The sequence below is a fragment of the Bos javanicus genome, chromosome 1 (genome assembly GCF_032452875.1).
Source record: "Bos javanicus breed banteng chromosome 1, ARS-OSU_banteng_1.0, whole genome shotgun sequence".
Classification (NCBI taxonomy): domain Eukaryota; kingdom Metazoa; phylum Chordata; class Mammalia; order Artiodactyla; family Bovidae; genus Bos; species Bos javanicus.
This window is the reverse complement of record NC_083868.1, coordinates 139,123,929-139,150,016: the sequence shown is the minus strand read 5'-3', so window position 1 is coordinate 139,150,016 and position 26,088 is coordinate 139,123,929. Positions and strand designations below refer to the sequence as shown.

The window sequence follows — 26,088 nt, the reverse complement described above, 5'->3', positions numbered from 1 at the left end:
CCAGCATCAGGGTCTTTTCCAGTGAGTTGGGTCTTTGTATCAGGTAGCCAAAGTATTGGGACTTCAGCTTCAGGAACAGTCCTTCCAATGAATTTTCAAGGTTGATTTCCTTTAGGATTGACTGGTTTGATCTCCTTGCTGTCCAAGGGACTCTCAAGAGTTTTCTCCAGGACCACAATTTGAAAGCATCAATTCTTCGGCACTCTGCCTCTGTGATCCAACTCTCACATTCATAGCTGACTACTGGAAAAACCATATAGCTTCGACTAGACAGACCTTTGTTAGCAAATTGATGTCTCTGCTTTTTAATATGCTATATTGGTTTGTTAGGCTTTTCTTCCAGGGAGGAAGCGTCTTTTAATTTCATGGCTGCAGTCACCATCTGCAGTGATTTTGGAGCCCAGGTAAAAAAAAATCTGTCACTGTTTCCACTGTTTTCCCATCTATTTGCCATGAAGTGATGGGACTGGATGCCATGATCTTACTTTTTTGAATGTTGAGTTTTTTTTTTTTTTGATGGTTTAGTATGGTTTATTAAGCTGTGCCTTAGTACAGACGCTGGGGCTTGCCCATGGTGCTCTTAATGTACAAGGCCCTGACATTCTGCCAATTTTTCGTGAGCAATGACACCAGGAAGTTGACAGCTAAGTGGATATTGTACACAAGCTCATCATCTGTCATCTTCACGTGGCCAACAGCCACTGCCAGACACAGCACCTTCTTCATCTGGAACTTGATCGTGGACTTCACTTCATCAACTTTGGCCACCATGTTCTTATTGTGGGTCATCAAGGAAGGGAACTTGGCAGCCTTGTTCAGGCCTGGGCCCAGGATTTGGGGGATCTGCTTGATCAGAGACTCTGAAGCCAAAAAGGCATCGTATTTCTTGGCCAGCTTCTTGACCAGTTTTTTATTCTTGTTGAGTTTTTTCAGCGCCTCGAAGTCCATGTGGGGGATATCCACAGCCTTGACCTCATCACAATGCTGCTGGTCCCCCAAGACACACACACAGAACTTGGGGCGGGGAGTGGACTTAAGCCTGATGGTGCCCGAGATGCGTTTGTCCTTCTGAGGGTCATAGTTCTTCAGGCTGATCTGAAGCTCCACCGTCTCCAAAAACCTTCTGCGCTTGCGCTGGTTCCTGTGCAGGACTTCCCACACTGCCTCGCAGAGGGTGTCGCGGGAGACTTTGCTGCTCATAGTTCCCTACGCCATGATAACCGGAAAAGAGCTGAATGTTGAGTTTTAAGCAAGCTTTTCACTGTCCTCTTTCACCCTTGTCAAGAGGCTCTTTAGTTCCTCTTCGTTTTCTGCCATTAGAATGCTATATTTTTAAGATTAATCAGTTATTGCATTGGATTAATTTTGACTTGTGTACTCTATTGTATGCCTATATCTGATTTTATTCATTCATTCTCTTGATGGACTTTTGGGTACTTTTGAGAGTTTACTAATCTCAAACAGAAATGATATTAAGTCTTGTATGGTTCTCATATACACTTGAAATAATTTCTGTCTCTGGTAATTTTTTCCTAAATTTTAGAGCAAGTTGGAGATACTGTGAACTTTATCCCTTCAGACATGATTCTGTATCTTCCAAGAACCAGAAGCATTTTTATATGTTCATAATATAGTGATCATAGGTCAACAAACTTTATAATACTATACAGTATACAAACTATAAAATACTGCTACCTAATGTACAATCTTCCTATTTCCTCACTTGTTCCAAAATTGTCCTTCAGGGCTTTTTAAAATTTTAGGATTTAATCAAGCCTTGGTTGTTGTGCTTAATTATTATTTCTCCTAATTTAGAACTGGATAAGGCAGTGGCACCCCACTCCAGTACTCTTGCCTGGAAAATCCCATGGATGGAGGAGCCTGGTAGGCTGCAGACCATGGGGTCTCGAAGAGTCGGACACGACAGAGCGACTTCACTTTGACTTTTCCCTTTCATACATTGGAGAAGGAAATGGCAACCCACTCCAGTGTTCTTGCCTGGAGAATCCCAGGGACGGGGAGCCTGGTGGGCTGCCATCTGTGGGGTCGCACAGAGTCGGACATGACTGAAGCGACTTAGCAGCAGCAGCAGAACAGTTCCCTTATGGCGCTGGTACTTACGAGAGTTCAGGCCTGTTATTTCACAGATTTTCCCTCAATTTTTCCTCAGTTCCCTACATGTGTCTCATTATCTCATAATTGGATTCAGGTTCAACATTTTAGGCAAGAATACTGGAGAAGGAGATGGTAATGCATTCCAGTACTCCTGCCTGGAAAATTCCATGGATGGAGGAGCCTGGTAGGCTACAGTCCATGGGGTCGCAAAGAGTCGGACACAACTGAGCAACTTCACTTTCTTTTCTTTCTATAGTTCCTTTTGGAAAAAGAAATGGCAACCCACTCCAGTGTTCTCGCCTGGAGAATCCCATGGACAGAGTGTCCTGGTGGGCTACAGTCTATGGGGTTGCAAAGAGTTGGACACGACTACGCAAATAACACAAGTGTGCATGCGTGCACGCGCGCGCGCACACACACACACTGCATAGTTGCTGCTGTGTTTATCTCAATGCATCAGAGCAAGTGACTCAAGATATGTATGCATTCGTCTGCACACCTTGCTTTTTTCCTGTACAGTGTATTCTAGAAATCACTCCTATCCATTCATAGAACTCTTCTTCATTCCTTTTTATAGCTTCGTAGTATTCCACCGTGTGGAATAACCGTTCTTTGTGATTAGTCTGTTTATGGTCATTCATGTTATTTTTCATACTTTGAACAGCAAGTATGAAAAGTAACCTGAGATAAGTAACCTGTGCATGTTTTCTTCAAATTGTTGGAGAATAATGCTGTGACTTGGGCAGTTAAATTTAGAATTTATTTTTAGTTCTAAATGCAAAAATTGTTTCTTAAACATCAGTATGTTTTAATATAAATTTTGGTTTAATAGCAGACTCACTTAATGTCATTTTTAATAGATGAAGTGTAGTATGTTGTGCAGTACAGACTGGTTCCCATTTGATCGGTAAACAGAATGTTGTATGTCGAAGAGTGCAGAAGTTGCATTCACTCATATTTTAATTTTATCCTAGGCAAGGAGAGCTGGTATATTTGAAGTAAAATTTAATAGCCTCCTTCAGTTCAGTTCAGTCACTCAGTCGTGTCTGACTCTTCGCGATCCCATGGACCACAGCACACCAGGCCTGCCTGTCCATTCACCAACTCCTGGAGTTTACTCAAACTCATCTCCATGGAGTCGTTGATTCCATCCAACCACTTCATCCTCTGTCGTCCCCTTCTCCTCCTGCCTTCAGTCTTTCCCAGCATCAGGGTCTTTTCAAATGAGTCAGCTCTTGGCATCAGTTCAGTTCAGTTCAGTCGCTCAGTCGTGTCTGACTCTTTGTGACCCCATGAACCACAGCACACCAGGCCTCCCTGTCCGTCACCAACTCCCGGAGTCCACCCAAACCCATGTCCATCGAGTCGATGATGCCATCCAACCATCTCATCCTCTGTTGTCCCTTTCTCCTCCTGCCCTCAATCTTTCCCAGCATCAAGGTCTTTTCAAATGAGTCAGCTCTTTGCATGAGGTGGCCAAACTCCAACGTATTGGAGTTTCAGCTTCAACATCAGTCCTTCCAATGAACACCCAGGACTCATCTCCTTTAGGATGGGCTAGTTGGATCTCCTTGCAGTCCAAGGGACTCTCAAGAGTCTTCTCCAACACCACAGGTCAAAAGCATCAATTCTTTGGTGCTCAGCTTTCTTTATAGTCCAACTCTCACATCCGTACATGACCACTGGAAAAACCATAGCCTTGACTAGACGGACCTTTGTTGGCAAAATAATGTCTCTGCTTTTTAGAGGTGGCCAAAAAGTACATCGCCCCCAGTTAGTAGCAGGGTCCTCTTCACTCTTGTTTTTGTTTTTTTAACTTTCTTTAAAAAAATTTTTTTTGAGTATAGTTGCTTTACAACATTGTGTTAATTTCTCCTGTGCAGCGAAGTGAATTACCTATACATATAGATATATCCCCTCTTCTTTGGAATTTCTTTCCATCTAGGTAACCACAGAGCATTGAGTAGAGTTCCCTGTGCTCACCCTGTATTTTAAGGAAACAAGTACTTGCCTGGGCTTCCGCCCTGCAACCCCTCAGGGTAGTCTCCATCCTTTGTGACTTCCAGCTCCTGGGAGGTTACCCTGCCACCTCCTGTGTCTGCTTGCCCAGCTCTGCGCAGGCTCAGGGCTCAGTGTTGTCCACATTGCCCTGTTACCCACTCCCCTAGCTCCATTTCAGGTGCTGCTGGCATATCCCCACTTCACATTTTTGTGAATTTTTAATAATGGTCTCTGGCAGGCTGCCTGCCTGAGTGGCTTAGATTATCTCTTTAGGTCATAAATAATTTTTGTTATTAGAGCTCTTATTATCAAGCCACTACAGTTTGAGACATGTATTTGCATTGCTGATTTTTCCAGAAAGATAATGTTTTAGCTTGCAGTTTTGAGGAAGGCAAGGATTTTAGGACTGCAAGTATAATATTATTATAGAAAATGCTTGTAACATAAAATTCAGAAAGTCTAGTAAAAATGGAAAATGATGTTAATAATCATGTTCTGTATTCTACATTTTTATCTAAGTCACATTAATTCTTTTTTCCAAAGTTTTTTCAGTAGATCGTTTTATTTTGGTTTGTATCATATTAGGAGGAATGTGTATGCATATTAGATTGACGTTTGTTTTGCAGTCATTCTTTACAATTTTTTCCTAGGTTTTAGAAGACTAAGCTTAGACATCCAGTCTCCTCCAAATATTGGTCTGCGTCGTAGTGGACAAGTGGAAGGTGTCCGTCAGATGCACCAGAATGCTCCGCGCAGTCAAATGGCTACGGAGCGTGACCTGCAGGCTTGGAAGCGAAGAGTGGTTGTCCCAGAGGTACCACTAGGCATATTTAGGTTTGTTTTAGGATATCTATTAATATTGTTTATATCTATGAAAATATATCTATATGGTTATTTACACATAGTTAAATTTTTAGTGGTATAAATAATCATATACATATATTTTAGTAATGGATTGGGATATATTTTAATTGTGGTAGAAAAATGTCAAAATTGTTCTCTAACTTTTTACTGTGGTAAATTTTTTCATAACTCATCTTGTTTCATCTTCATAAACACCTGCCTTTTCTTCCTTCAATATTATTTTGAAGGATATTTCAGACTTACCATTTTGTCCAAAAGTTTATCAGTATGTAATTTCTGAAGATAATTCCTTATCTTAAAACCATAAGTGCCATTGTCATATCTTAAAAAGAAACAAACAATTCAATAGAACTAAATAGCCAGTGTTCAAATTTCCAGTTGTTCCAAATGTCGTATTTTTAGTTTTTTGTGAGATTATTTCATAAGTGGTAAAATTCCATCAGAAGGCACACAATTTCCTTTTTTTTTTGTGGTGGTAGCAGGTGTTGATGCTGACTACCCTAGATGCATTAATTCTTTAGAGATTATAAAAGTGATATTTCAGCTCTGAGTTCTTTATTATCTTGGATACTTCTAAATAAAAATTTACCCACTTCTACAATTTGATCATCTAGTAGTAAAGTTTGTATACAAAAAATAGGATAGATGCTTGTTGATTTTGCTTTATTTGCCTTCAAAATAAAAATTTATTCCTTTCTATCCTAGAGTGGCCAGTTTGTGTGCGTTTGTATTTTCACTGTATTAATCACACTGCTGTGATATAGCTGTTTCTAATGTCCTTATTGATATTTAAGTTTATCCATCTCTGGCCAGGAGGAGCTTTTGCAGGTTGGCCCTGGAGTCCTTTTGAAATGATGTAATACCCTTGCATATCATCTTTGATGTCAGGCATGATAGGCTTACAGGTTCATTTTGTAAATTTCTTTACCTAGACCTAGGATCAGGCTTTCTTCTTAAGTAGCCCTATTCTCTTTTAGGGAGAAATGATAGCTCCTAAGTATACTATGGATGGTAGGATTTTCCTTGTACTGAATTGTACTGTACTGATTTTCAAGTTATCAAAATGGAGGCAGCAAATACTATTTTTGTTGGCATCTAAAACCTTTCAGCATTCTGTCATGTTTGTGTCTTGTAATAACTAATACCTTGAAGATAATTTTGTGTGAGTTTTCATGTGTTTAGCCAGAAGAGTCAGTGAGTACTATTTTATGATACTTCTGTTTTATATAGTGAATTTAAGAATGTTTGTAAGTATACAATAAACTGGTGAAAAGCAAAACCTGAAATTGGGATAAGAAATACAGAAAATCACCACCATGTATGTAGTATGCTATAGTTAAGCCTTAAAATTTGTCTTGAGTTGCATGATCATGTCATTTTGCTATACTTTTTGTTGTCAAAATCAAGGGAAGCAAACAGTTATCAGAAATGAAAGTCCTGAAGAACAGTTCCTTAAACAAGCATTTCTTTTGTTTTTTTTAAAAATATTTTTATTTATTTTTGGTGATGCTGTATCTTCCTTGCTGTGTGCAGGCTTTCTCTAGCTGTGACAAGTTGGGGCTACTCGTTGTGGTGTGCAGGCTTCTCATTGCAGTGGCTCCTCTTGTTGCGGAGCACAGGCTCTAGGGCACCACAGTTTTGGTGCATGGGCTTATTTGCTTCAAGGCATGTGGAATTCTCCTGGACCAGAGGTTAAATCCTGGTGTCCCCTGCATTGGCAGGAGGACTCTTATTCATTGTGCCACCAGGGAAGTCCCAGAATTCCCTGGGTTGGAAAGATCCCTTGGAAGAGGGCATGGCAACCCACTCCAGTATTCTTGGCTGGAGAATCCCATGGACAGAGGAGCCTGGCGGGCTACAGTCCATGGGGTCACAAAGAGTCGGACATGACTGTAGTGACTTAGCATGACCTGGCATGGTTCTGTTTGGGGCTAAAGTTCAGGTATATAGTTTGTCTTAATCCAATAAATAGAAATTATGTTCATTCTAAATGAATGAGTGACTCACATATATATATTGTGATCTTTCATAATGTTACTTTTCTTAGCTGACCACCTCACATAGGTGTGGAATCACGCACAGTTGAAATTGGTACTTTTGAAGATCTAGAATGTTCCTTTGCTTTATTATTGATTGAAAATAAATTGTGTGTAGTGGTTCACTGTCAAAATAAAGGGAGGTGTACAGGTATAGGGTAGGAGTTTCATTTGGCTACAAGTGAAAAACCTCATGGTAGTTCCTTAAATACACATACTGCTGGTGAAATTGATTACTTGTGAAGGGGAGTCTGACTTAGAACTCCCCTGTGGATGATGTTTGGCTGTCATATGAGTGTGGGCTGCAGATGTGTCTTGAGAAAACAGTGATGTCCTTGGAAATCAGTTTGTGTCTTTATATCATTTATGCTTATACTCATTTCAATGTTCACTTATATCTTAGAGCATGGGTACAAAGTCAGTTTTGAAACTTTTCTAGTGGAATTTTAAAGTGAGCACACAAGGCATAAAGCCATGTTTTCAACAACGTTCATATCTGAGAAAAAAGACATTTAGTTACTTGAACCCTCTAGTTGTGAAGAAGGAAAATGTTCTTCATTGCCAAAGACCCCTTGTTCTGAAATTGGTCACAGCAACATTATGAATTTTCTTGTGTGTCATGTGAGTGAAATATAGGTGATTAGAAGAACCAGTAACATTGCTGTTCTCGTTTCCAGAAATTACAAAATGAGAAGTGTTAAGTTTGGAGGAGGATTCTGCTCTTATTTTTTCTTTAGAGAATAGAATTGCAATTTTGAAAAATCATAGATACATTTTGAGTAGCTAATGTGAGAGATTCTGTTCAAATTGGTCCTCATAGGGCCAAGCAGAACATAAATGAATATTTGTGTGTTAGATATGAAAAATAGGACCTCCTAGTTGCCTGTAAGATATTGTTTATATTAAGTTCCTTGCAAACTACTGTTTGACTTAAGTTTTATTGTAACTTTAGGAATTTCCATATTAAAAAAGTAATTTATGATTCCCAGAATCGTACTGATTTTTTTTTCTATATATATATCCTTTATCTGTAACTAATATAACTGGGTACTTAAATTTGTAGGAAGTTGGAAGACTTCAGAATAGAGAAAGGTGAACAAGAAAGAAATCTTTATATAATTGGAAGAAAGAGGAAGACTCTCCAGTTCTCACAAAAGGTAACCTAAATTCCATTTTCTTAGGAATAAACAAATTAGAAATTGAACTGAAACTTACAGTTTTCTTTTTGGTCAATGTGAATATTAGTAATACTAGTCTTCTGTTTGGAATTTTAAATGGTAGACATAAAGTTGTACAGCTGTTAGGAAAAGTGGCTTGAAACTTACAGTAAGTAGCCTAATGGCTGAGAGTGCTGAAGAATTCTAGGAAATTATTGTCAGGACTTCCCTGGTGGTTAAGTGGTTAAGACTCCCCATTCCCAGTGTGGAGGGCCTGGGAGGCCTGGGTTCAATCCTTGGTCGGGAAACTAAGATCCTGCATGCCTCATGGCGTGGTCTAAGAAGAAAAAGAAAAAATGATTACACTCTTAATAATCACTAGAACATTATGAGCCAATCAAAAGCATTTTGTTTCCATTCTCAATCACTTCTCCTTTCACCTGAAGGTAATCAACTATTTGACTTCTAAAGATGCTGGTTAGCTTTGTTTCTGATGTTTTCCAAATCATGCATTTATTAAAAATCTTAGATGTCATACCTGTAAAAAATATTAGGTATGTAACCATGTAAAGCCCAAACCCACTTGAGAAAAATCTTATTCCTTAGTGTTTAATTGCTCATTTTAGATTTTCATAACTATCACATATGAAGCATTAGCAAGTTAATGAAATTTACACAAAATATATGCAAGATAAGTGCTACAAAACTGTGTTGAAACATGGTTGTGTTTGCAAGGTATTCTGTTTCAGTGGATCATTTAGTCTTGTATCTGTATCATGAGAAATGGCCTCTGTGTGCCTGGCTGCCACATTCACTATCTTGATGCTGCCACATAAACAGTGCCTTTGTTTATGACTTGGGCTTTGAGAATTCAATAAAAGCTGTCTCTATCTTATTATTTAATTTAAAAGAAATTCAAAGAAAATGTTGACTATCTGAATGAGTATATCTTCAGCTTTAGTTAGGGTATTTCCTCTTGAAAAAACTTTAAAGTTATATTTAACTACAATTTTTAAGAAATCAATTTTTTTCAATTGTTTTTGCTGAAAAAATAAGTTATGAAAGATTTTTAAAAATTTGATTACAGTGCTATTATATATTCATAGAGGGCTTCCCTGGTAGCTCAGCTGTTAAAGAATCTGCCTGTAATCCAGGAGACCCCGATGTGATTCCTGGGTTGGGAAGATCCCCTGGAGAAGGGATAAGCTACCCACTGTAGCTTGCGCTATTGGAAGTATTCTTGGGCTTCCCTGCTGGCTCAGACGGTAAAGAATCTGCCTGCAATTCAGGAGACCCCAGTTCAATTCCTAGGTCAGGAAGAGCCCCTGGAGAAGGAGTAGGCTACACACTCCAATATTCTTGGGCTTCTCTGCTGGCTCAGACGGTAAAGAATCCACCTGCAATGCGGGATACCTGAGTTTGATCCCTATGTTGAGAGGATCCCCTGGAGGAGGTCATGTCAACCCACTCCAGTATTCTTGCCTGGAGAATCCCCATGGACTGAGGAGCCTGGCAGGCTACAGTCCATGGGGTTGCAAAGAGTCGGACACAACTGAATGACCAAGCATAGCACAGCATATATGTTCTTAAGTTTCTAATTTGGGTATGTAATTTGATATTTTACAATCGAATTAAATTACATCAAAAATTTATTCAAGAAACAGTTACAAATCAAATGCAGAGAGCTTTTAAAGTTTTCAATTAACTTTTTGTTTCTAGCTATTTTAAACACTGTGTTGGATAAGAAGGCTAACACTTTAAACCTTAATATATTTATATACAAATCATGGATACATACATAGTACATAAATACTTACATGGTATCTGTGGTAATAACAATTTTGAGGGGGCAAATGAGAAAGTCAAGTTTCTTATAGGGTAATGATAATGTGAAAAAGGATAAGAAACACTGATCTTAATGGAATCATACAGTATGTATATGTAATATTTTGTATCTGGCTTGCATTTGACCTTGTGAGATTTATCTTTGTTGTGAGTAGTTGCAGTTCAGTTGTTTTCATTACTGGATAGTATTCACACAATGAGCATGTTGCTGTTTAATTTGTTCTTAAAGGACATTTGGATTGTTTTCATATTATGAATAATAACTTAGGAATACTGCTTTGAACATTTTGTACATATTTCTTGGTATCCGTGTATATATTTCTTTTGAGTATATGCACTGGAGCAAAATTATTGGATCATATATGTGTATATTCAGCTGTAGTAGTTAATGCTACATGTGGTTTCAAAATGATTGAACTCTTCTGTAAGGAAGGTGAGATGTGTGTTAAAATATCACTATAAGGTGAGATGTGTGTTAAAATATTACTGTAGATGTCTTTGATTCTGCTTGTTTTTTATGTAGTTTGAAGCTATGTCATATGGTGTGTACATGTGTACATATTTAGAATTTTCCTTTTTCCTACTGAATTGAACCTTTTATCATTATGAATTTATCTGTAGTAGTGCTTTATTCTTCAGATTCTTTTATAGGATTGTAGCTGTGCTAGCCTTCTTTTGGCTAGTGTTTGCATAGTATTTTTTTATTCTTTACTTTCTGTCTCTTATTTTCTATCTATTTTGTTTCTAGGCTGTTTCTTGCTGTTCTGAATTTTTTTTTCTGACTGAATATATTCCATTTAGTTCTCTGCAGCTCTCTGTGTGTAATCTCCTATTAAATTTGTGTTCTTAGTTTTAGTTATTGTATTTTTTTCAGTTCAGAATTTTCCATTTTCTGAAGTTCTCATTATTTACTTCCTTGAAAATCAGCCCTAGTTATTTAAAAAACCCATTTGAGTATTTCAGTATCTTACTCCCCTGTTGATACGTTTCCATTCAGTATTGATTTTTTTTTCTCATTTTTTTACAGTTACATTTTCTTTGTTGCCTATGTTTTTTTAATTTATTTATGACTGCTCTGGGTCTTCATTGCTGCACATGGGCTTTCTCTGGTTGCGGTGAGTGGGAGCTACTCTTTAGTTGTGGTGTGCAAGCTTCTCATTGTTGTGGTTTCCCTTGCTGCAGAGCCTAGGCTCTAGTGTGTGCTTCAAGTAGTTGTGGTGCACGGCCGTAGTTGCCCTGCAGCATGTGGAATCTTCCTGGACCAAGGATTGAACCTGTGTCCCCTGCATTGGCAGGGGGTTTCTTAACTGCTGGACCACCAGGGAAGTCCTGTTCCCTGTGTTTTTTCATTGAATGTTAGAGGTTAGAGATGATTTGAAGCCTCGGATGGTTTTTACTCCCCAGAGCACGTGTGATTTGCTTCTCGTAGGCTACTTGGGCAACTTTCAAGCTTGTATCACCTTAACCCAGACAAGGATGGACTTCTGGTTGCTTGGGATTACTGTTAATCTGTAGTTTACTTATAGTCTAGATTGTAGTCCTTTGGGTTAACAGCCGAAGCTTGAGGTGCTCACCTATATATAGGAGACTCTGGATTGCAATTTTTGTTAGCTTAACTCAAGAATTTAGTGTGTCAGTTTTTTGCTTATCTGCTAAATCTTTCAGCTTCCTCTTCCAGAGTGAAAATCTAGGGTTCTTTTACATTGCTGATAACTTTTTTGTGTGTATTAGTCTTGTAAATCTTCATAGACTTGCTAGGTATATAGTGCCCTCAAACTTTTTTTAAAAATTGTATTTTGACAGATTTTCTTGTTCTCAGTGGTAGTTTTTTGGTCCATCTGATTTACGTATTCTTAGGCATGAAATTCATTAGTAGGAATTGTTCCTTTAACAAAAAAAAATGTACTGGCAGATTAAGGAAAGCAGTTGTTTTAAAATCAGCCAGGATATATTGATAAAACACCCTCATGGTTATAAACAGATGACACTAACATGAAAATTGATTGTGTATCAGTTCTTGGAATATATACTTTATGGAGTGCTTTCACATATGTGACTTTGGTGTTTAAGGAATAGCATGCTCCTCCCCACTTCACTCCCAGCTGCTGCCCTTTCAGTCTAGCTGTTTTACTTGGCTGATTTAAAAATATTATTTAATTATTTTGTTAATTAAAAAGTATTTAAAAAAATTCAAGCACAACTGAAAAGTACTGACAACAAATCATCGAAAAAGTTAAAACCTGAAAATAGGTTGTATTGTTATTTAAGGATCATTTCAGATATTTCTCTCCGTGCATTCACACAGTGATATATTTCTTAAGATTGGTTACTGCATCATAATATAGGAATATATACTTTCACTTCTAAGATAAATATTTTAAAGTAATTTCTTTTTTGGATTGTAGTTATTATGGTAAATGCATTAATATGATGCAGTTTGGAAGATGCTGATCTAATGTGCTTATTAAATTTAGCCATGTCGTCTAAATATCTTACAAGTTAAAAACAAAAAAGCAAAAAACAACCAATTTTGATTAACAATATGTGGCAAAAATACCCATTCAAGAATATTTTATTTTTTGAACTTACTATTATTATTTTTGCCTTAAATCTTTTAGGGACTTGATAGAATGATTAATATTTTATTGAAGGTTGTACTTATTTAAGTGTTTATTCTCATCTGCACATTTGTATTTCAGTCTGATTCGGTGACTTTTATGTCACAGTCTAGACAGAGGACATGTAGGCGTAAATATCCAAATTATGGTAGAAGAAATCTTGGACGGCTTGAGTTGTCTTCTGGAAATGAATCTTCAAGCTCCATAAGACATGTGAGTTTCATAACTTTAAAACATACAAAATTATCTTGAATAATAATTTGTCTTAATTCTTTACTTTGAATCTACCTTGAAATTATGTAAAAATACAGTATTCTACTTTTTATTTTTATCATCATTATTATTATTTCTTGTGGGTTTGATCCCTGGTTCAGGTAGATCCCCTGGAGTGCAGTATTCTTGTCTGGGAAATGGCTACAGTTCATGGGGCCGCAAAAAGTCTGACATGACTTAGCGACTAAACTAACAACAATAGTATTCTCTAGAGATTAAGATGAAATTTCACATTTCGAATTTCTCTAACAATTTTGAACACCTTTGTACCATACCATGTACAATGTCCAGTGGTTTTAGAATATTAACAAAATTGTGCTGTCACCGCCACTGTTTAATTTCAAAATATTTTAATCACCTAAGAAGAAACCGTATACCCATTTGCAAGTACTTCCATGGATGGCTGCCCCTGGCAGCCACTAATCTTTCTATTCCTGTTAATTTTTGTATTCTGGACATTTCATTTAATAAACACATGCAGTATGATCTTGTGATTGGCTTTTTTCACTTAATGCTTTCAGGGCTGATTCCATTGCTTCCAGGGCAGGATTAGTACTTCATTCTTTTTCATTGCCCTATATTCTGTTATAGGAATAGACTGCAGTTTGTTTACTCACTCATCAGCTAGTGGGCATTTGTATTATTTCTACTTCAAAAAAAAAAAATTTAAGTTTTGGCTGTACTGGTTCTTTGCTGCTGTGCACAGGCTTTCTCTCGTTGGGGAGAGCAGGGACTACTCTTCGTTGTGGTGTGTGGGATTCTTGTTGTGCTGGCTTCTCTTGTTGTGGAGCACAGGCTGTAGGTGCATGGCTTAGTTGCCCCATGGCATGTGAAATCTTCCTGCACCAGGGATTGAACTGGTATCCCCTGCAGATACTTAAACACTAGATCACCAGGGAAGTTCTGCTTCTACTTTTTGACTGGCGAATATTGCTGCTTATCAACATTTATGTACAGGGTTTTGTTAGGATATAAATTTCCATTTTGGTTTATATCTAGTAGTCAATTTGCTGGGTCATACAGTAACTTTGTAGTTAACCTTTTGAGGAATTGCCAGACTGTTTTCCAAAGTGGCTGCATTTTATAGTCCCAGTCAGTGATGTATGCAGTTTCCAGTTTTCTTCACATCTTTTTCCACAGTTGTTATTTAGTTAGTGGGCAGGTAGTGACTTGACAGTATAAAACTCACAGGCAGGATAGATCCAGGATTTTGGGGGTTTGAATCTTGTTAAACTTAGGGACATCTTTTAGAAAAAGAACTCAGGAGTTACAAGTAGACACAAGGCCTTGATAGACAAGATAAATTGAAAGCCTCTGAAACTTAAGTTTTGTTAGCTTTGTCTTAACCCTGCCTTTGTTTACAGAAGTGTTTTGAGAGTTAACTGAGATAAAACATGTAAAATTTTTTCACAGAATGTGTGGTTTCCAGGTAGTATATTTTAATAGCTTATTATTACTGTTATTTTTTTAGAAGTCTGTTTTGAACATAAAAGCAGACTTCTGTTCAGTTGATCTAGATTGGCAGGCCTAGGAATCTGTACTCCTTGAATGGCGTTGGGCTCCCATTTTGAGAAGCATTTTTTTTTTTGAATATGTTTACTTTGCATTTTCAAATGAAGTGAACAAAGTAGATATTTTCTTTTAGTTTTGTTTCTCCTTGACATTTTCAATATCTGTTATGATGCACTTAATGGCTGTTATAGGAAAAGGTTGTGTCTCAGTTTAAAAATACCTGCTTCAGGGGACTTCCCTGGTGGTCCATTGATTAAGAATATGCTTACCTGGTGCAAGGGACATGGGTTTGATCCCTGGTCGGGGAACTAAGATCCCACATGCTTTGGGGCAGCTAAGCCTATGATCTATAACTGTTGAAGCGTGAGTGCCTAGAGCCCGTGGTCTGCAACAAGAGAAGCCACCACAATGATAAGCCTGTGCGCTGCGACTGGAGAGTAGCCTCTGCTCGCCACAACTAGAGAAAGCCCGCTTGCAGCTGCTGCAACGAAGACCCAGTGCAGCTGAAAACAAAACAAAAAAATACCTGCTTAGTAGCAAAGACCAGCAGTTAAAGTAGACTGCAGGTATTAGGGTTGTGGAAATTAGTCAGTTGTTCCCCTCTCTTCCTTTAAAGACTTTATATGTTAGAGTAGTTTCAGGTTTAAAAAAAATCACGTAGTCCCCATATATGGTTTCTCTTTCCTATTAATGACATCTTGATTTAGTATAGTACACTTGCTACAACTGATGAACCAGTTTTATACATTATCATTAACTAAATTCTATAGTTTACATTAGGGATCACTGTGCTGTATGGGGTGTGACAGATGCATAATGTTTGGTATCTACCATAAGATACAGAATAGTTCCATTGGCTTAAATCCTGCTCTGCTGTACTTAATCATCACTTTCTCTGTCTTCTTGAGCCATGGGCACCATTGATCTTTTTACCATTTCCATAGTTTTGACTTTTCTAAAATGTTATATAGTTGGATCAAAAAGTATGTGGCCTTTTCACATTGACCCCTTTTTAGTAATGTGAGTTTAATTTTCCTCTGTGGTCAGTTTCTTTTTAGCTCTGTAAGAAATTGCCAATCTGTTACCCATAGTGGTTGAATTACATTTTATATTCTGATCACCAATGAATGAAAGTTCCTGTGTTCCACATCTTTGTTAAGATATTATTTCTTCCCAGCTTCATCTATAGATGAACACAGCCCCAGTTAAAGTCCCAGCAAGTTAATTTTGTGGATATTGGCGAAGAGATTCTGAAGTTTGTTTGGAGGGAAAAAAAAACCCACCTAGAATAACTAACAGAATACTGAAGAGCAACAAAAGGACAGAACTGATAGCTACTACCTGACTTTAAGACTTAGTATAAATAACCTACAGTTTTTAAGACAGCATGGTACTGGTGAAAGAATAGACAAATAGATCAGTGGAACAAAATAAGAAACCCAGAAATAGACCAGTACAAATAGACTCAATTAGCATTTGACAGAGGAGCAAAGACCACTCAATGGACAAAGCATAGTCTTTTCAACAAGTGGTATGGAACAACTGGATAGCCACATGGAAAAGAAAAAGAAAAAAATCTAGACACAGTTTCACAAAAATTAACTCCAAATTATCATAAACTTAATGTAAATGTAATACAAACTTACAAAATTTCTAAAAGATAACATGTAATAAAAATCTAGATGACCTTGGGTGTGATGAATTTTAGATACAATTCCAGGGCCGTGATCCATGAAAGAAAAACCTGACAATAGAAAAGCCTGAAAAATACCGTTAGGAGAATGAAAAGACAAGCCACAGACTGGGAGATGTTTGTAAAACTCATATCTGATAAAGGACTTGCATTGTTAAAATTCAGTAAAAAGATAATTGAATTTAAGAATCGACAAAAGATCTAACAGGCACTTTGTTAAAGAAGATATACAGGTAGCACAGAAGCATTCTAAAAGGTGCTCAACATCATATGTCATTAGAGAACTGAAAGTGCACGAGATGCTACTGCCCACGTCTTAACACTGGCTTGAGTCTGAAACACTGAGAATGTTTACATTGTCTTCTTATTAACATTGCTCAGAGAATGGTCTCTTATATCAGGTTTTTATTTGCTAATAGTAGTAGCATTAAGTCTCACAGATATTTTCTCTTGCCTAATTCTTTGATAAGAAAAGGGATGTAGTAAAGACACTTGCTTTTTGTTTTAAGTTTACCTAATTATATTTTGTTACCTGGTTAGAAGGACTGTGTGGTTTCTCTTGACTTGTGTTGTTTAAAATAGGAGATTAAGATTTTTATTTTTCTCCCTTCCACAAATCAGGAGACTTCTTGTGATCAAAGTGAAGGTTCTTGTTCTTCTGAAGAAGAAGAATGGAAAAGTGATAGAAGGAGTGAAAGTGACAGTGAAAGTTCGAGGTACCTGTTTTTGCTTGTTTTAAACTTTGAAGCGTTTTAGTCATAACCTTGAATGGAATCATACTTGAGTGACATTCAAGATCTAAGAGCTTCCATCTGTCAGGTTTTTAATACATTTAAAAGGAGAAAAAAACCTAGATTAACAGTTGTTTCTATAGAAAATATTTTGGGTATTTTATTTAACTATAAAACATGTGAGCCAAAGTGTAAATATGTGTACTCAGAATATCAATTTAGCCTTGGGCTACATTCATAAAGAGGAATATCCAAAGTCTAAATGGTAAAATCACTGTTAAATTTTTTATTAGTTATTGCATATGTTGATGGAAATTCAGTTAATTAATCAAGAAGAAAAAGGGAATTTTAATCAATCAAGCCAAACTAACAATTAAAACCAGGAGGCAGATTCGCAGGAAGCTCTGAGAACTGTTGGGCCTGTTGGAAGCTGAAGGCACAATCACGTGCATTTTCAAGATAAAAAGATGGTACATCAGGATGACATACTGCTATTTCTTTAAGTTTCACCAAGGATACATAGTCTAGGTCAACTTGTACAAAGTGAGCACTAAGTACTGTGACCCCCTCCAGAGCTGGGAAAGCAGGTTATTCTTTTAAGAAGTCAAATTGCTAATGTCAGAAGAAAGGAGAAAAAATGATCTTTACTATTGAGCAGGCACTCCTGTCTTTGAGTGGCTCTGGCTAACATATAATGCTGATGCCCACTGCTCATTAGGGAGGGAGGCCCAAATGGTCACACCGAGATAATTTTATGTTGAATTTTCCTTGTCCTGTCTTAAAATATAAACGTTATTTTATCATACATACTAGCTTTTGTTTAGTTTTGGTATCCAAATTCATGGGACTTAAGGTGTTAGTATCTGCTCCTCATCTTGATAAATGTCAACTTTCTTGGCAGATGCTCAGACCAGAAACCTAGACGTCATTCTCTCTTCGTAATTATTTCTGTCACCATGTCTAGAAAATTACCTCTCCTAAATATGACTCAGTATTTTAATTTCCATTGATACTTTGCTTTACAGACTATTATATCATACCCCTGGCTTCTTTTCTTGTCTTCTTTTTATTCCATTATGCTTAGGAGCTGGAGTGATTTCTAGAATACTTGTTTAGTTTTGTTTGTTGTAGTCACTCAGTCGTGTCCAACTTTTTGTGACCACATGGACTGCAGCACCCCAGGCTTCCCTGTCCTTCGATGGTGATGGACATCCTGGAGGTTTATCAAACTCATGTCCATCTAGTCAGTGATACCATCCAACCATCTCATCCTCTGTCACCCTCTTCTCCTGCTGCCTTCAATCTTTCCCAGCATCAGGGTCTTCTCCAGTGAGTCGGCTCTTCACATCAGGTGGCCAACGTATTGGAATCAGTCCTTCCAGTCAGTATTCAGGGTTGATTTCCTTTAGGATTGGACTGGTTTGATCTCTTTGCTGTCCAAGGGACTCTCAAAAGAGTCTTCTCTAGCACCACAGTTCGAAGGCATCAATTCTTTGGTGCTCAGTCTTTTTTATTTAATTTTGATTGGAAATATACAGAACATGAAATTGATCGTCGTAATTGTTTTTAACTGTAGAGTTCAGTAGTGTTAAGTACATTCACAGTGTTGTGCACCCAGTCTCCAGAGCTCGTTTCATCTTGCAGTACTGAGACATATACCCACTGAACAGCAATTCATCACTCCACCCCACCTACCCTGGCAACTACCACCCTTGCCTTTCTGTCTCTGTATTCATTATGTTTGAATTCAGCTTATTGTGAATTTTATTATACAAAGCACATGCTCTTAAGATTTTTAAAACAGCTCTTTTTATAGCGTAAAAGATAATGCAGAAATAACATTTATAGTAAATAGCTTTTGGATATGGGTTTTATGGAGCCTGGGAGGTATGTGGTTGGGTAATGATGGCCCCAGTTAGAGGGTCTTTATCCTCTTCTGTGTTTGCTAAAGCTGGCAGTGGCAGGGGCTAGTTTTCTAGATTGAGTTTCCTATTTGACTGCTTTTGCTCCAGAGTAGGCCGAGACTAGTCCCTCTGTGGGATCTTTCCTCATATCAGGGAGAATCCCATTCTTGGCAAGAAGCCGTGCCCACTTATAGCTTTCTGTTTGATGTGGCTCTGCTTTCCTTGTGCTTCTCAGTATACTCACTGACGGATCTGTCATTCCAGTTAACATTTCTAGTCCATTTCTGAGCTTCCTGCAGTTTAGGGGAAGTGCTGCTCTTCTGGTCTCTACTGTTTTCATAACTACACTTCATTTTTGGAAGGGGAAATTATTAGTTGGCTCTTGATGTTGTCTTTCTTGAGGTCTCATCTAAATTATACTTAAAAACATTTACTCAGGCTTACATCCTTTTCTAATTTCCAGTGTCAGTGAAGATTTTTCTCTTCTCATGATCTTTGGTCATGTCAGTATTTGTTGATGGTGAGGGTAGTTGAATCTTCCTAGGATCTTTTCTTTCCTCCTTGTTGTCTCTGTCTCTCTTAAGGTGGATTAATTTGCTATTCAGGCTTAGATTCTGGTTCCATACAACTTACAACTTTTCCTTTTCCAGTGACTCTTCCTCTAGGTATTCTGATTGGACAGCTGACGCAGGCATCCACCTGCAGCCTCCTTTACGAACATCATCTCGTCGACGAATTACTCGATTTTGCAGCAGTTCAGAGGATGAAATGTCTGCTGAGAATTTATCTCCTCCAAAAAGGAGACGAAAGAGAAAGAAAGAAAATAAGCCTAAAAAAGAGGTACGAAAAGTATACCCTTAAAAATAACATCTATCTACATTTTCATTTATGGTGGAGTTCTGACTCCCACCAGGCTACATTCCACAGAGTTGCAAAGTCAGACACAACTGAAGTGATTTAGCATGCACACATGCAAAACATATATAGGCTGCTGCAAAGTATAGCAGCTAAAAGTACAGACTTTGGAGGCAGAAAGACCTAGGTTCAAAACCCAGTGCAGAAAAAAAAAAGCCAATATAGCACCAGGAAATGACAACCCACTCCAGTATTCTTGCCTGGAGAATCCCATGGAGGGAGAAGCCTGGTAGGCTACAGTCCATGGGGTCGCAAAGAGTAGGACACGACTGAGCGACTTCACTTTCACTTTCACACTTTCATAGTTTCTGTCCATATTTAGAAATTGGGTATGTTTGGGAATTTGGAGCCTTCATTATTATTTTTTTGATTGATAATGTATCATCAGGAGTCAAATGTAAAATACAAACTTACTTTTGGAAACATTTCTTTATTATAAAAACTATCTAATCTGCTCTGAATTGAACTTGGCACTTAACACCTTTTTGAATCTATAACTTCAGAGGGAAAGATCTATTTTGCTTAGAACCCCACCATAACTCTTATTTTCTCCTGTCAATTTCAACACCAGAAATATACTTAAAGGCATTTTAAGGGCCTTCTTGTTTTGTCTGCTATTGTCATGTTTCCCATTTTCATTTGACATGTTCTGTCTTAGTACTTTTCTCCTAATTGTAACATCCCTATACCTCGTTACATGTATAGTACATGTGCTCCTGTTGAATATTTAAAGATGCTATGTCTTTGTATTAGTTATCTTTTGCTGTATAACAGATCATCTTGGAACTTATCTTAGAAACAACAAACATGTATTATTTCATGTTTTAATGAATCAGGAATTTAGAAACTGATTAGCTGATTTTTGACTTATGAGGTTGCAGTCATCGTATTGGCGTGGGTCACAGTGTGGTGAAGCTTGACTAGAGGTGGATCTTTGAAGCTTGTTCATGGATTGGCTGGCTGGTGGCTTCAGTTCCTCACCACATGGATCTCTCCATAGGGCTGCTTGAGTGTCTTCTTAACTTGGTAGCAGATTGTCCCCAGAGCAAGTGGAACAAAAATTAAACAAGGGCTAAACCTTTTATGACCTAGGCTTAGAAGTTGCCCATTGTTACTTATGCTTTTTTCTCTTTGTTAAAAGGAGTTGGAGCCCACACTGCAGTGGAGGAGACTTGGGCTCCACCTGCTAAAGAGGAAAGGAAGAGTATCAGAATTTGTGGTTCTGTTTTAAAATTACCAGTCTCTTTTTTAAAAAACTTTTCTTCCATTATGGTTTATCACAGAATATTGAATATAGTCCTCTGTGCTCTACAGTAGACCTGTTGTTTATCCATCCTATATATAATAGTTTGCCTCTACCAACCCCAGACTCCCAACGCATTCCTCTACCACCTCCCTTCCCCTTGACAGCCACAAGTCTGTTATACGCCTGTGAATCTGTTTCTGTTTTATGAAAGTGCATTTGTGTCATCTTTTAAATTGCACATGTAAGTGAAATCATATGTAAAATTACCGGTCTCAAAACCTCAAATCCACAGGAGACTGCCTGAGATAATTAGTCTGTGGTAGAATTCACTGGGGAGTCTTGGCAAAGCAGGCTTAGTGTGTTGAAGAGGGTTGTTGAAGAGGGTTTAGTTGGAAATTAGCCCCATTTCATAGGATGTAATGTGAGTGCTGTGAAGAATCTGTTAGAGATTCAGGAGAAAGTGCTTGGTAGATCTACAATGCTTATACAACTGATAATGTTCTTGTGTATGTATGAACCAAATATATGTGCTGTTAGGAACTAATCATTAGGTGACATGCTTATAAAACAGCCAAAGTCTTTTGTTTTCAATTAAACAGTGCGTGCCGCCACTTTCTATCCTATTAAACTTTGTGCTCTTCCCCTTGGCAGAATTTGCGGAGGATGACTCAGGCAGAGCTTGCAGACGTGGAACATTTATATGAATTTCATCCTCCAGTTTGGATAACTGACACCACACTTCGAAAATCTCCTTTTGTTCCTCAAATGGGTGATGAGGTGAGAGTTACAGAGTTTGAAAATATGGATATGGATCATTAAATTACTCTTAGGTTTTTATTTTTAAATGTGTGTTTCCCTTTTGTAGGTAATATATTTTCGACAGGGTCATGAAGCTTATATTGAGGCTGTCAGAAGAAATAACATTTATGAACTGAACCCTAACAAGGAGCCATGGAGAAAAATGGATCTTAGGGTAAGATGATGGCATTATGAAGTCTTAAACATTTAGCACATATATATGTAGTTATTTGTAAATCCATTTAAGAAACACTCTGGAGGCATACCATATTACTATCTTTCCATTAATTTCCACCTTAAAAACATTTTTGCTGTTAACCTGCTAAGCATTAAGGTCTAGTCAGAAGACATGCTTATTGGTGGACAATTGTCCACCAATGCTGGAAGGCATCTTGACTATATTACCATTAATATTAAAATGCTTGTACCCAGGACAGATTTTCAAAAGAAGTGCAAGTCTCCAAAAAGCAAACAAAAAAACTGGTAAAAAAGTTTCAGTGACATGCATAATAAAGTACAGGAAAAACTTTAGCTTCCCTGTACTTTGTATATGTATTTTTAACATTTAAAGAAAAATACCATGTTCTAACAAGTAGCAGCAAAGGTTTTGGTTTATTAATAGTTATTCAACTTGGTGATAAAGGTGCAAGAAACAAGTCCAGGCTCCCTAGAAGGCATCTTGGTAATTAGAATTAAAACTGAAAATATTTACACCTTTAAAATCAGTGATTTTACTTTTGGTAATTTAGGAAACAACCAAAAGTGCATACAAATTTATGAGCAAGGTAATTCCGTATCATTGTTTATAAAAGCCAAAAATTAGTAAAAAAAATCCAAATATCCCACAATACTGAAGGAACCAAATCACAATATGTTTCTATATTTGGCTACTATGTAGAGCCCACCATGTAACTGAAAGTTGTAAAGTATTTTTTAAATGAACGTTACATTTTCACCAGTAAGAGGAAAAATGGGATGTGAAATTACAGTTTTAGTTACAAAAAAATTTTAAAGACATGGGGTCAACCATAATAAATACAAATGTCAGTGGTGATTAAATGTAGAATAGTATTATAGGTAATTTTTATTTTTTATACTTCATATTTTTTAATACTTTCATTAACTATAGAGGTGAAAAAACTCTGCTTCTGTGCAGTTGGCTTTAAGATACCTTGAAATGTATATCTCTTTTACTTATTACTATGTACCTGAGGACAGTTGATTCTCATTTTTCGTGAATTTTTATTTGCAACTTGCCTATTCACTGTATACTATTTGTAACACCAGAATCAGTATTCAAGATGCTTTCTAGTCATTTGCAGACATGCATAGCTTGGCAAAAAATTTGATCTGCCCACCTAACATGTTTCTTAGCTGAGGTGAACAAGATGAGCTTCTTTTGAGCTCTCATGTTGTAAATAAGTGTTCTTTTCATTTTATTCATTGCCACATTAAATTTTTTTCACGTTGTTGTGCTTTTTTGTGGTGACTTGCTGGTTTTTTTTTTTTTTTTGACTTGCTGTTTAAAATGGTCCCCAAACATAGTGCTCAAGTACTGTCTTGTGTAACTAAACACAAGAAAGTGATGATGTACCTTAGGTAGAAGGTCTGTGTTAGAGTAGCTTCACTGAGACATGAGTCATAGTGCTGTTGGCCGTGAGTCCAGTGTTAATGACTCAGCACATGTATTAAAGGAGGTTTTTTAACACCGAGATTCACATTACACAAGATACTATATTAATCAGGTGACTGAAATGCTGTGACTTGTATCAACCTGAGCTTGTTTTTCCTTCAGGAGCAGTGGTTCAGTATTCACTGTGAACTCACTGATTGCCTGTTTTAAGTGGCCCTGTAGAATGATAAGAATGTTGCAGATAATGAGAATCAACTGTATTTTTAGCACTTTGGCATATTATAACTATAACATTTTGTGTAGTGAATAAGTGGATGAATGATCTCATACTGTTAGCATTAAGGAAGCAGATATTGGTAGAAGGCTCATTAATGAGTAGGATGCTCTTTCACAATAGGAACCTCTCCTTTTGCCTGTCTTACTTACCCCAACTGCCTGGAGCAGCTCACAACACACAGTAGGTCTTCATATAAACAAGTATTTATGGCAGTGTATCAGGTTGAAATTTAATATCAAATTTTTGAAGAATAGGAAGCCAAATGCTTGTATATTTTGATTTGCATAATACAAAATTATGTAAATGAAAATGTGTCTGTAGAAAGAGAAGGAAGTTCCGATCGTATACAGTGGTTGTCTTTAGATACTGAGCTGATGGGTGATTTGTGTCCTCTTCCTTATACTTTTGTTGTGTTTTTTCCTAAAATTAGCATATTGCTTACATTAGAAAATGTTTAAATACACCTTCAAAAAGATGTGAAGATACAGCAAAAAATGACTATAATTAATGATAAATTAAATCCCTCGTCTGGTTTGAAATCCTGAATTGTGAGCTGACTTAATTTGGGAATATGTGGAGAATTATCATCTTGAGGAATTGTTTTATTTTAACCGTATATCCTTTTTTTTTTAATTTATTTATTTTAATTGGAGGCTAATTACTTTACAATATTGTATTGGTTTTGCCATACATCAACATGAATCTGCCACAGGTGTACACGTGTTCCCAGTCTGAACCCCCCTCCCACCTCCCTCCCCGTACCATCCCTCTGGGTCATCCCAGTGCACCAGCCCCAAGCATCCTGTATCCTGTATCAAACCTGGACTGGTGATTCGTTTCTTATATTATACATGTTTCAATGCCATTCTCCCAAATCATCCCACCCTCTCCCTCTCCCACAGAGTCCAAAAGACTGTTCTATACATCTGTGTCTTTTTTGCTGTCTCGCATACAGGGTTATCGTTACCATCTTTCTGAATTCCATATATATGCGTTAGTATACTGTGTTGGTGTTTTTCTTTCTGGCTTACTTCACTCTGTATACTTGGCTCCAGTTTCATCCACCTCATTAGAACTGATCCAAATATATTCTTTTTAATGAGTGAGTAATACTCCATTGTGTATATGTACCACAGCTTTCTTATCCATTCATCTGCTGATGGACATCTAGGTTGCTTCCATGTCTTGACTATTATAAACAGTGCTGTGGTGAACATTGGGGTACACGTCTCTCTTTCAGTTCTGGTTTCCTCGGTGTGTATGCCCAGCAGTGGGATTGCTGGGTCATAAGGCAGTTCTATTTTCAGTTTTTTAAGGAATCTCCACACTGTTCTCCATAGTGGCTGTACTAGTTTGCATTCCCACCAACAGTGTAAGAGGGTTTCCTTTTCTCCACACCCTCTCCAGCATTTATTGCTTGTAGACTTTTGGATCGCAGGCATTCTGACTGGTGTGAAATGGTACCTCATAGTGGTTTTGATTTGTATTTCTCTGATAATGAGTGATGTTGAGCATCTTTTCATGTGTTTGTTAGCCATCTGTATGTCTTCTTTGGAGAAATGTCTATTTAGTTCTTTGGCCCATTTTTTGATTGGGCTGTTATTTTTCTGGAATTGAGCTGCTGGAGTTGCTTGTATATTTTTGAGATTAGTTGTTTGTCAGTTGCTTCATTTGCTATTATTTTCTCCCATTCTGAAGGTTGTCTTTTCACCTTGCTTATAGTTTCCTTTGTTGTACAGAAGCTTTTAATTTTAATTAGGTCCCATTTGTTTATTTTTGCTTTTATTTCCAATATTCTGGGAGGTGGGTCATAGAGGATCCTGCTGTGATTAATGTTGGAGCATGTTTTGCCTATGTTCTCCTCTAAGAGTTTTATAGTTTCTGGTCTTACATTTAGATCTTTAATCCATTTTGAGTTTATTTTTGTGTATGGTGTTAGAAAGTGTTCTAGTTTCATTCTTTTACAAGTGATTGACCAGTTTTCCCAGCACCACTTGTTAAAGAGATTGTCTTTTCTCCATTGCATATTCTTGCCTCCTTTGTCAAAGATAAGGTGTCCATAGGTGTGTGGGTTTATCTCTGGGCTTTCTATTTTGTTCCATTGATCTATATTTCTGTCTTTGTGCCAATAAATACTGTCTTGATGACTGTGGCTTTGTAGTAGAGCCTGAAGTCAGGCAGGTTGATTCCTCCATTTCCATTCTTCTTTCTCAAGATTGCTTTGGCTATTCATGGTTTTTTGTATTTCCATACAAATTGTGAAATTATTTGTTCTAGCTCTGAAAAATACCATTGGTAGCTTGATAGGGATTGAATTGAATCTATAGATTGCTTTGGGTAGTATACTCATTTTCACTATATTGATTCTTCTGATCCATGAACATGGTATATTTCTCCGTCTGTTAGTGTCCTCTTTGATTTCTTTCACCAGTGTTTTATAGTTTTCTATATATAGGTCTTTAGTTTCTTT

The 26,088-nt window shown here is 37.3% G+C and overlaps 2 protein-coding genes across 2 annotated transcripts in view; one reads left to right on the top strand and one right to left on the bottom strand.

Moving 5' to 3' along the window:
- Nucleotides 1–26,088, top strand: part of BRWD1 (bromodomain and WD repeat domain containing 1) — a 123,834-nt gene that overhangs the window by 53,381 nt on the left and 44,365 nt on the right. The window contains exons 19-25 of the mRNA XM_061421762.1: nt 4,767–4,950; nt 8,080–8,173; nt 12,718–12,849; nt 16,736–16,830; nt 19,400–19,589; nt 21,562–21,687; nt 21,776–21,883. Of these exons, the coding sequence (XP_061277746.1) occupies nt 4,767–4,950; nt 8,080–8,173; nt 12,718–12,849; nt 16,736–16,830; nt 19,400–19,589; nt 21,562–21,687; nt 21,776–21,883 (929 nt within the window). The remainder of the gene's footprint in view (nt 1–4,766; nt 4,951–8,079; nt 8,174–12,717; nt 12,850–16,735; nt 16,831–19,399; nt 19,590–21,561; nt 21,688–21,775; nt 21,884–26,088) is intronic.
- Nucleotides 502–1,239, bottom strand: LOC133250482 (large ribosomal subunit protein uL1-like). Its single transcript, XM_061421788.1, has one exon. It carries the CDS (start codon nt 1,198–1,200, stop codon nt 547–549), a length of 654 nt encoding a protein of 217 aa, XP_061277772.1. The 5' UTR covers nt 1,201–1,239; the 3' UTR covers nt 502–546.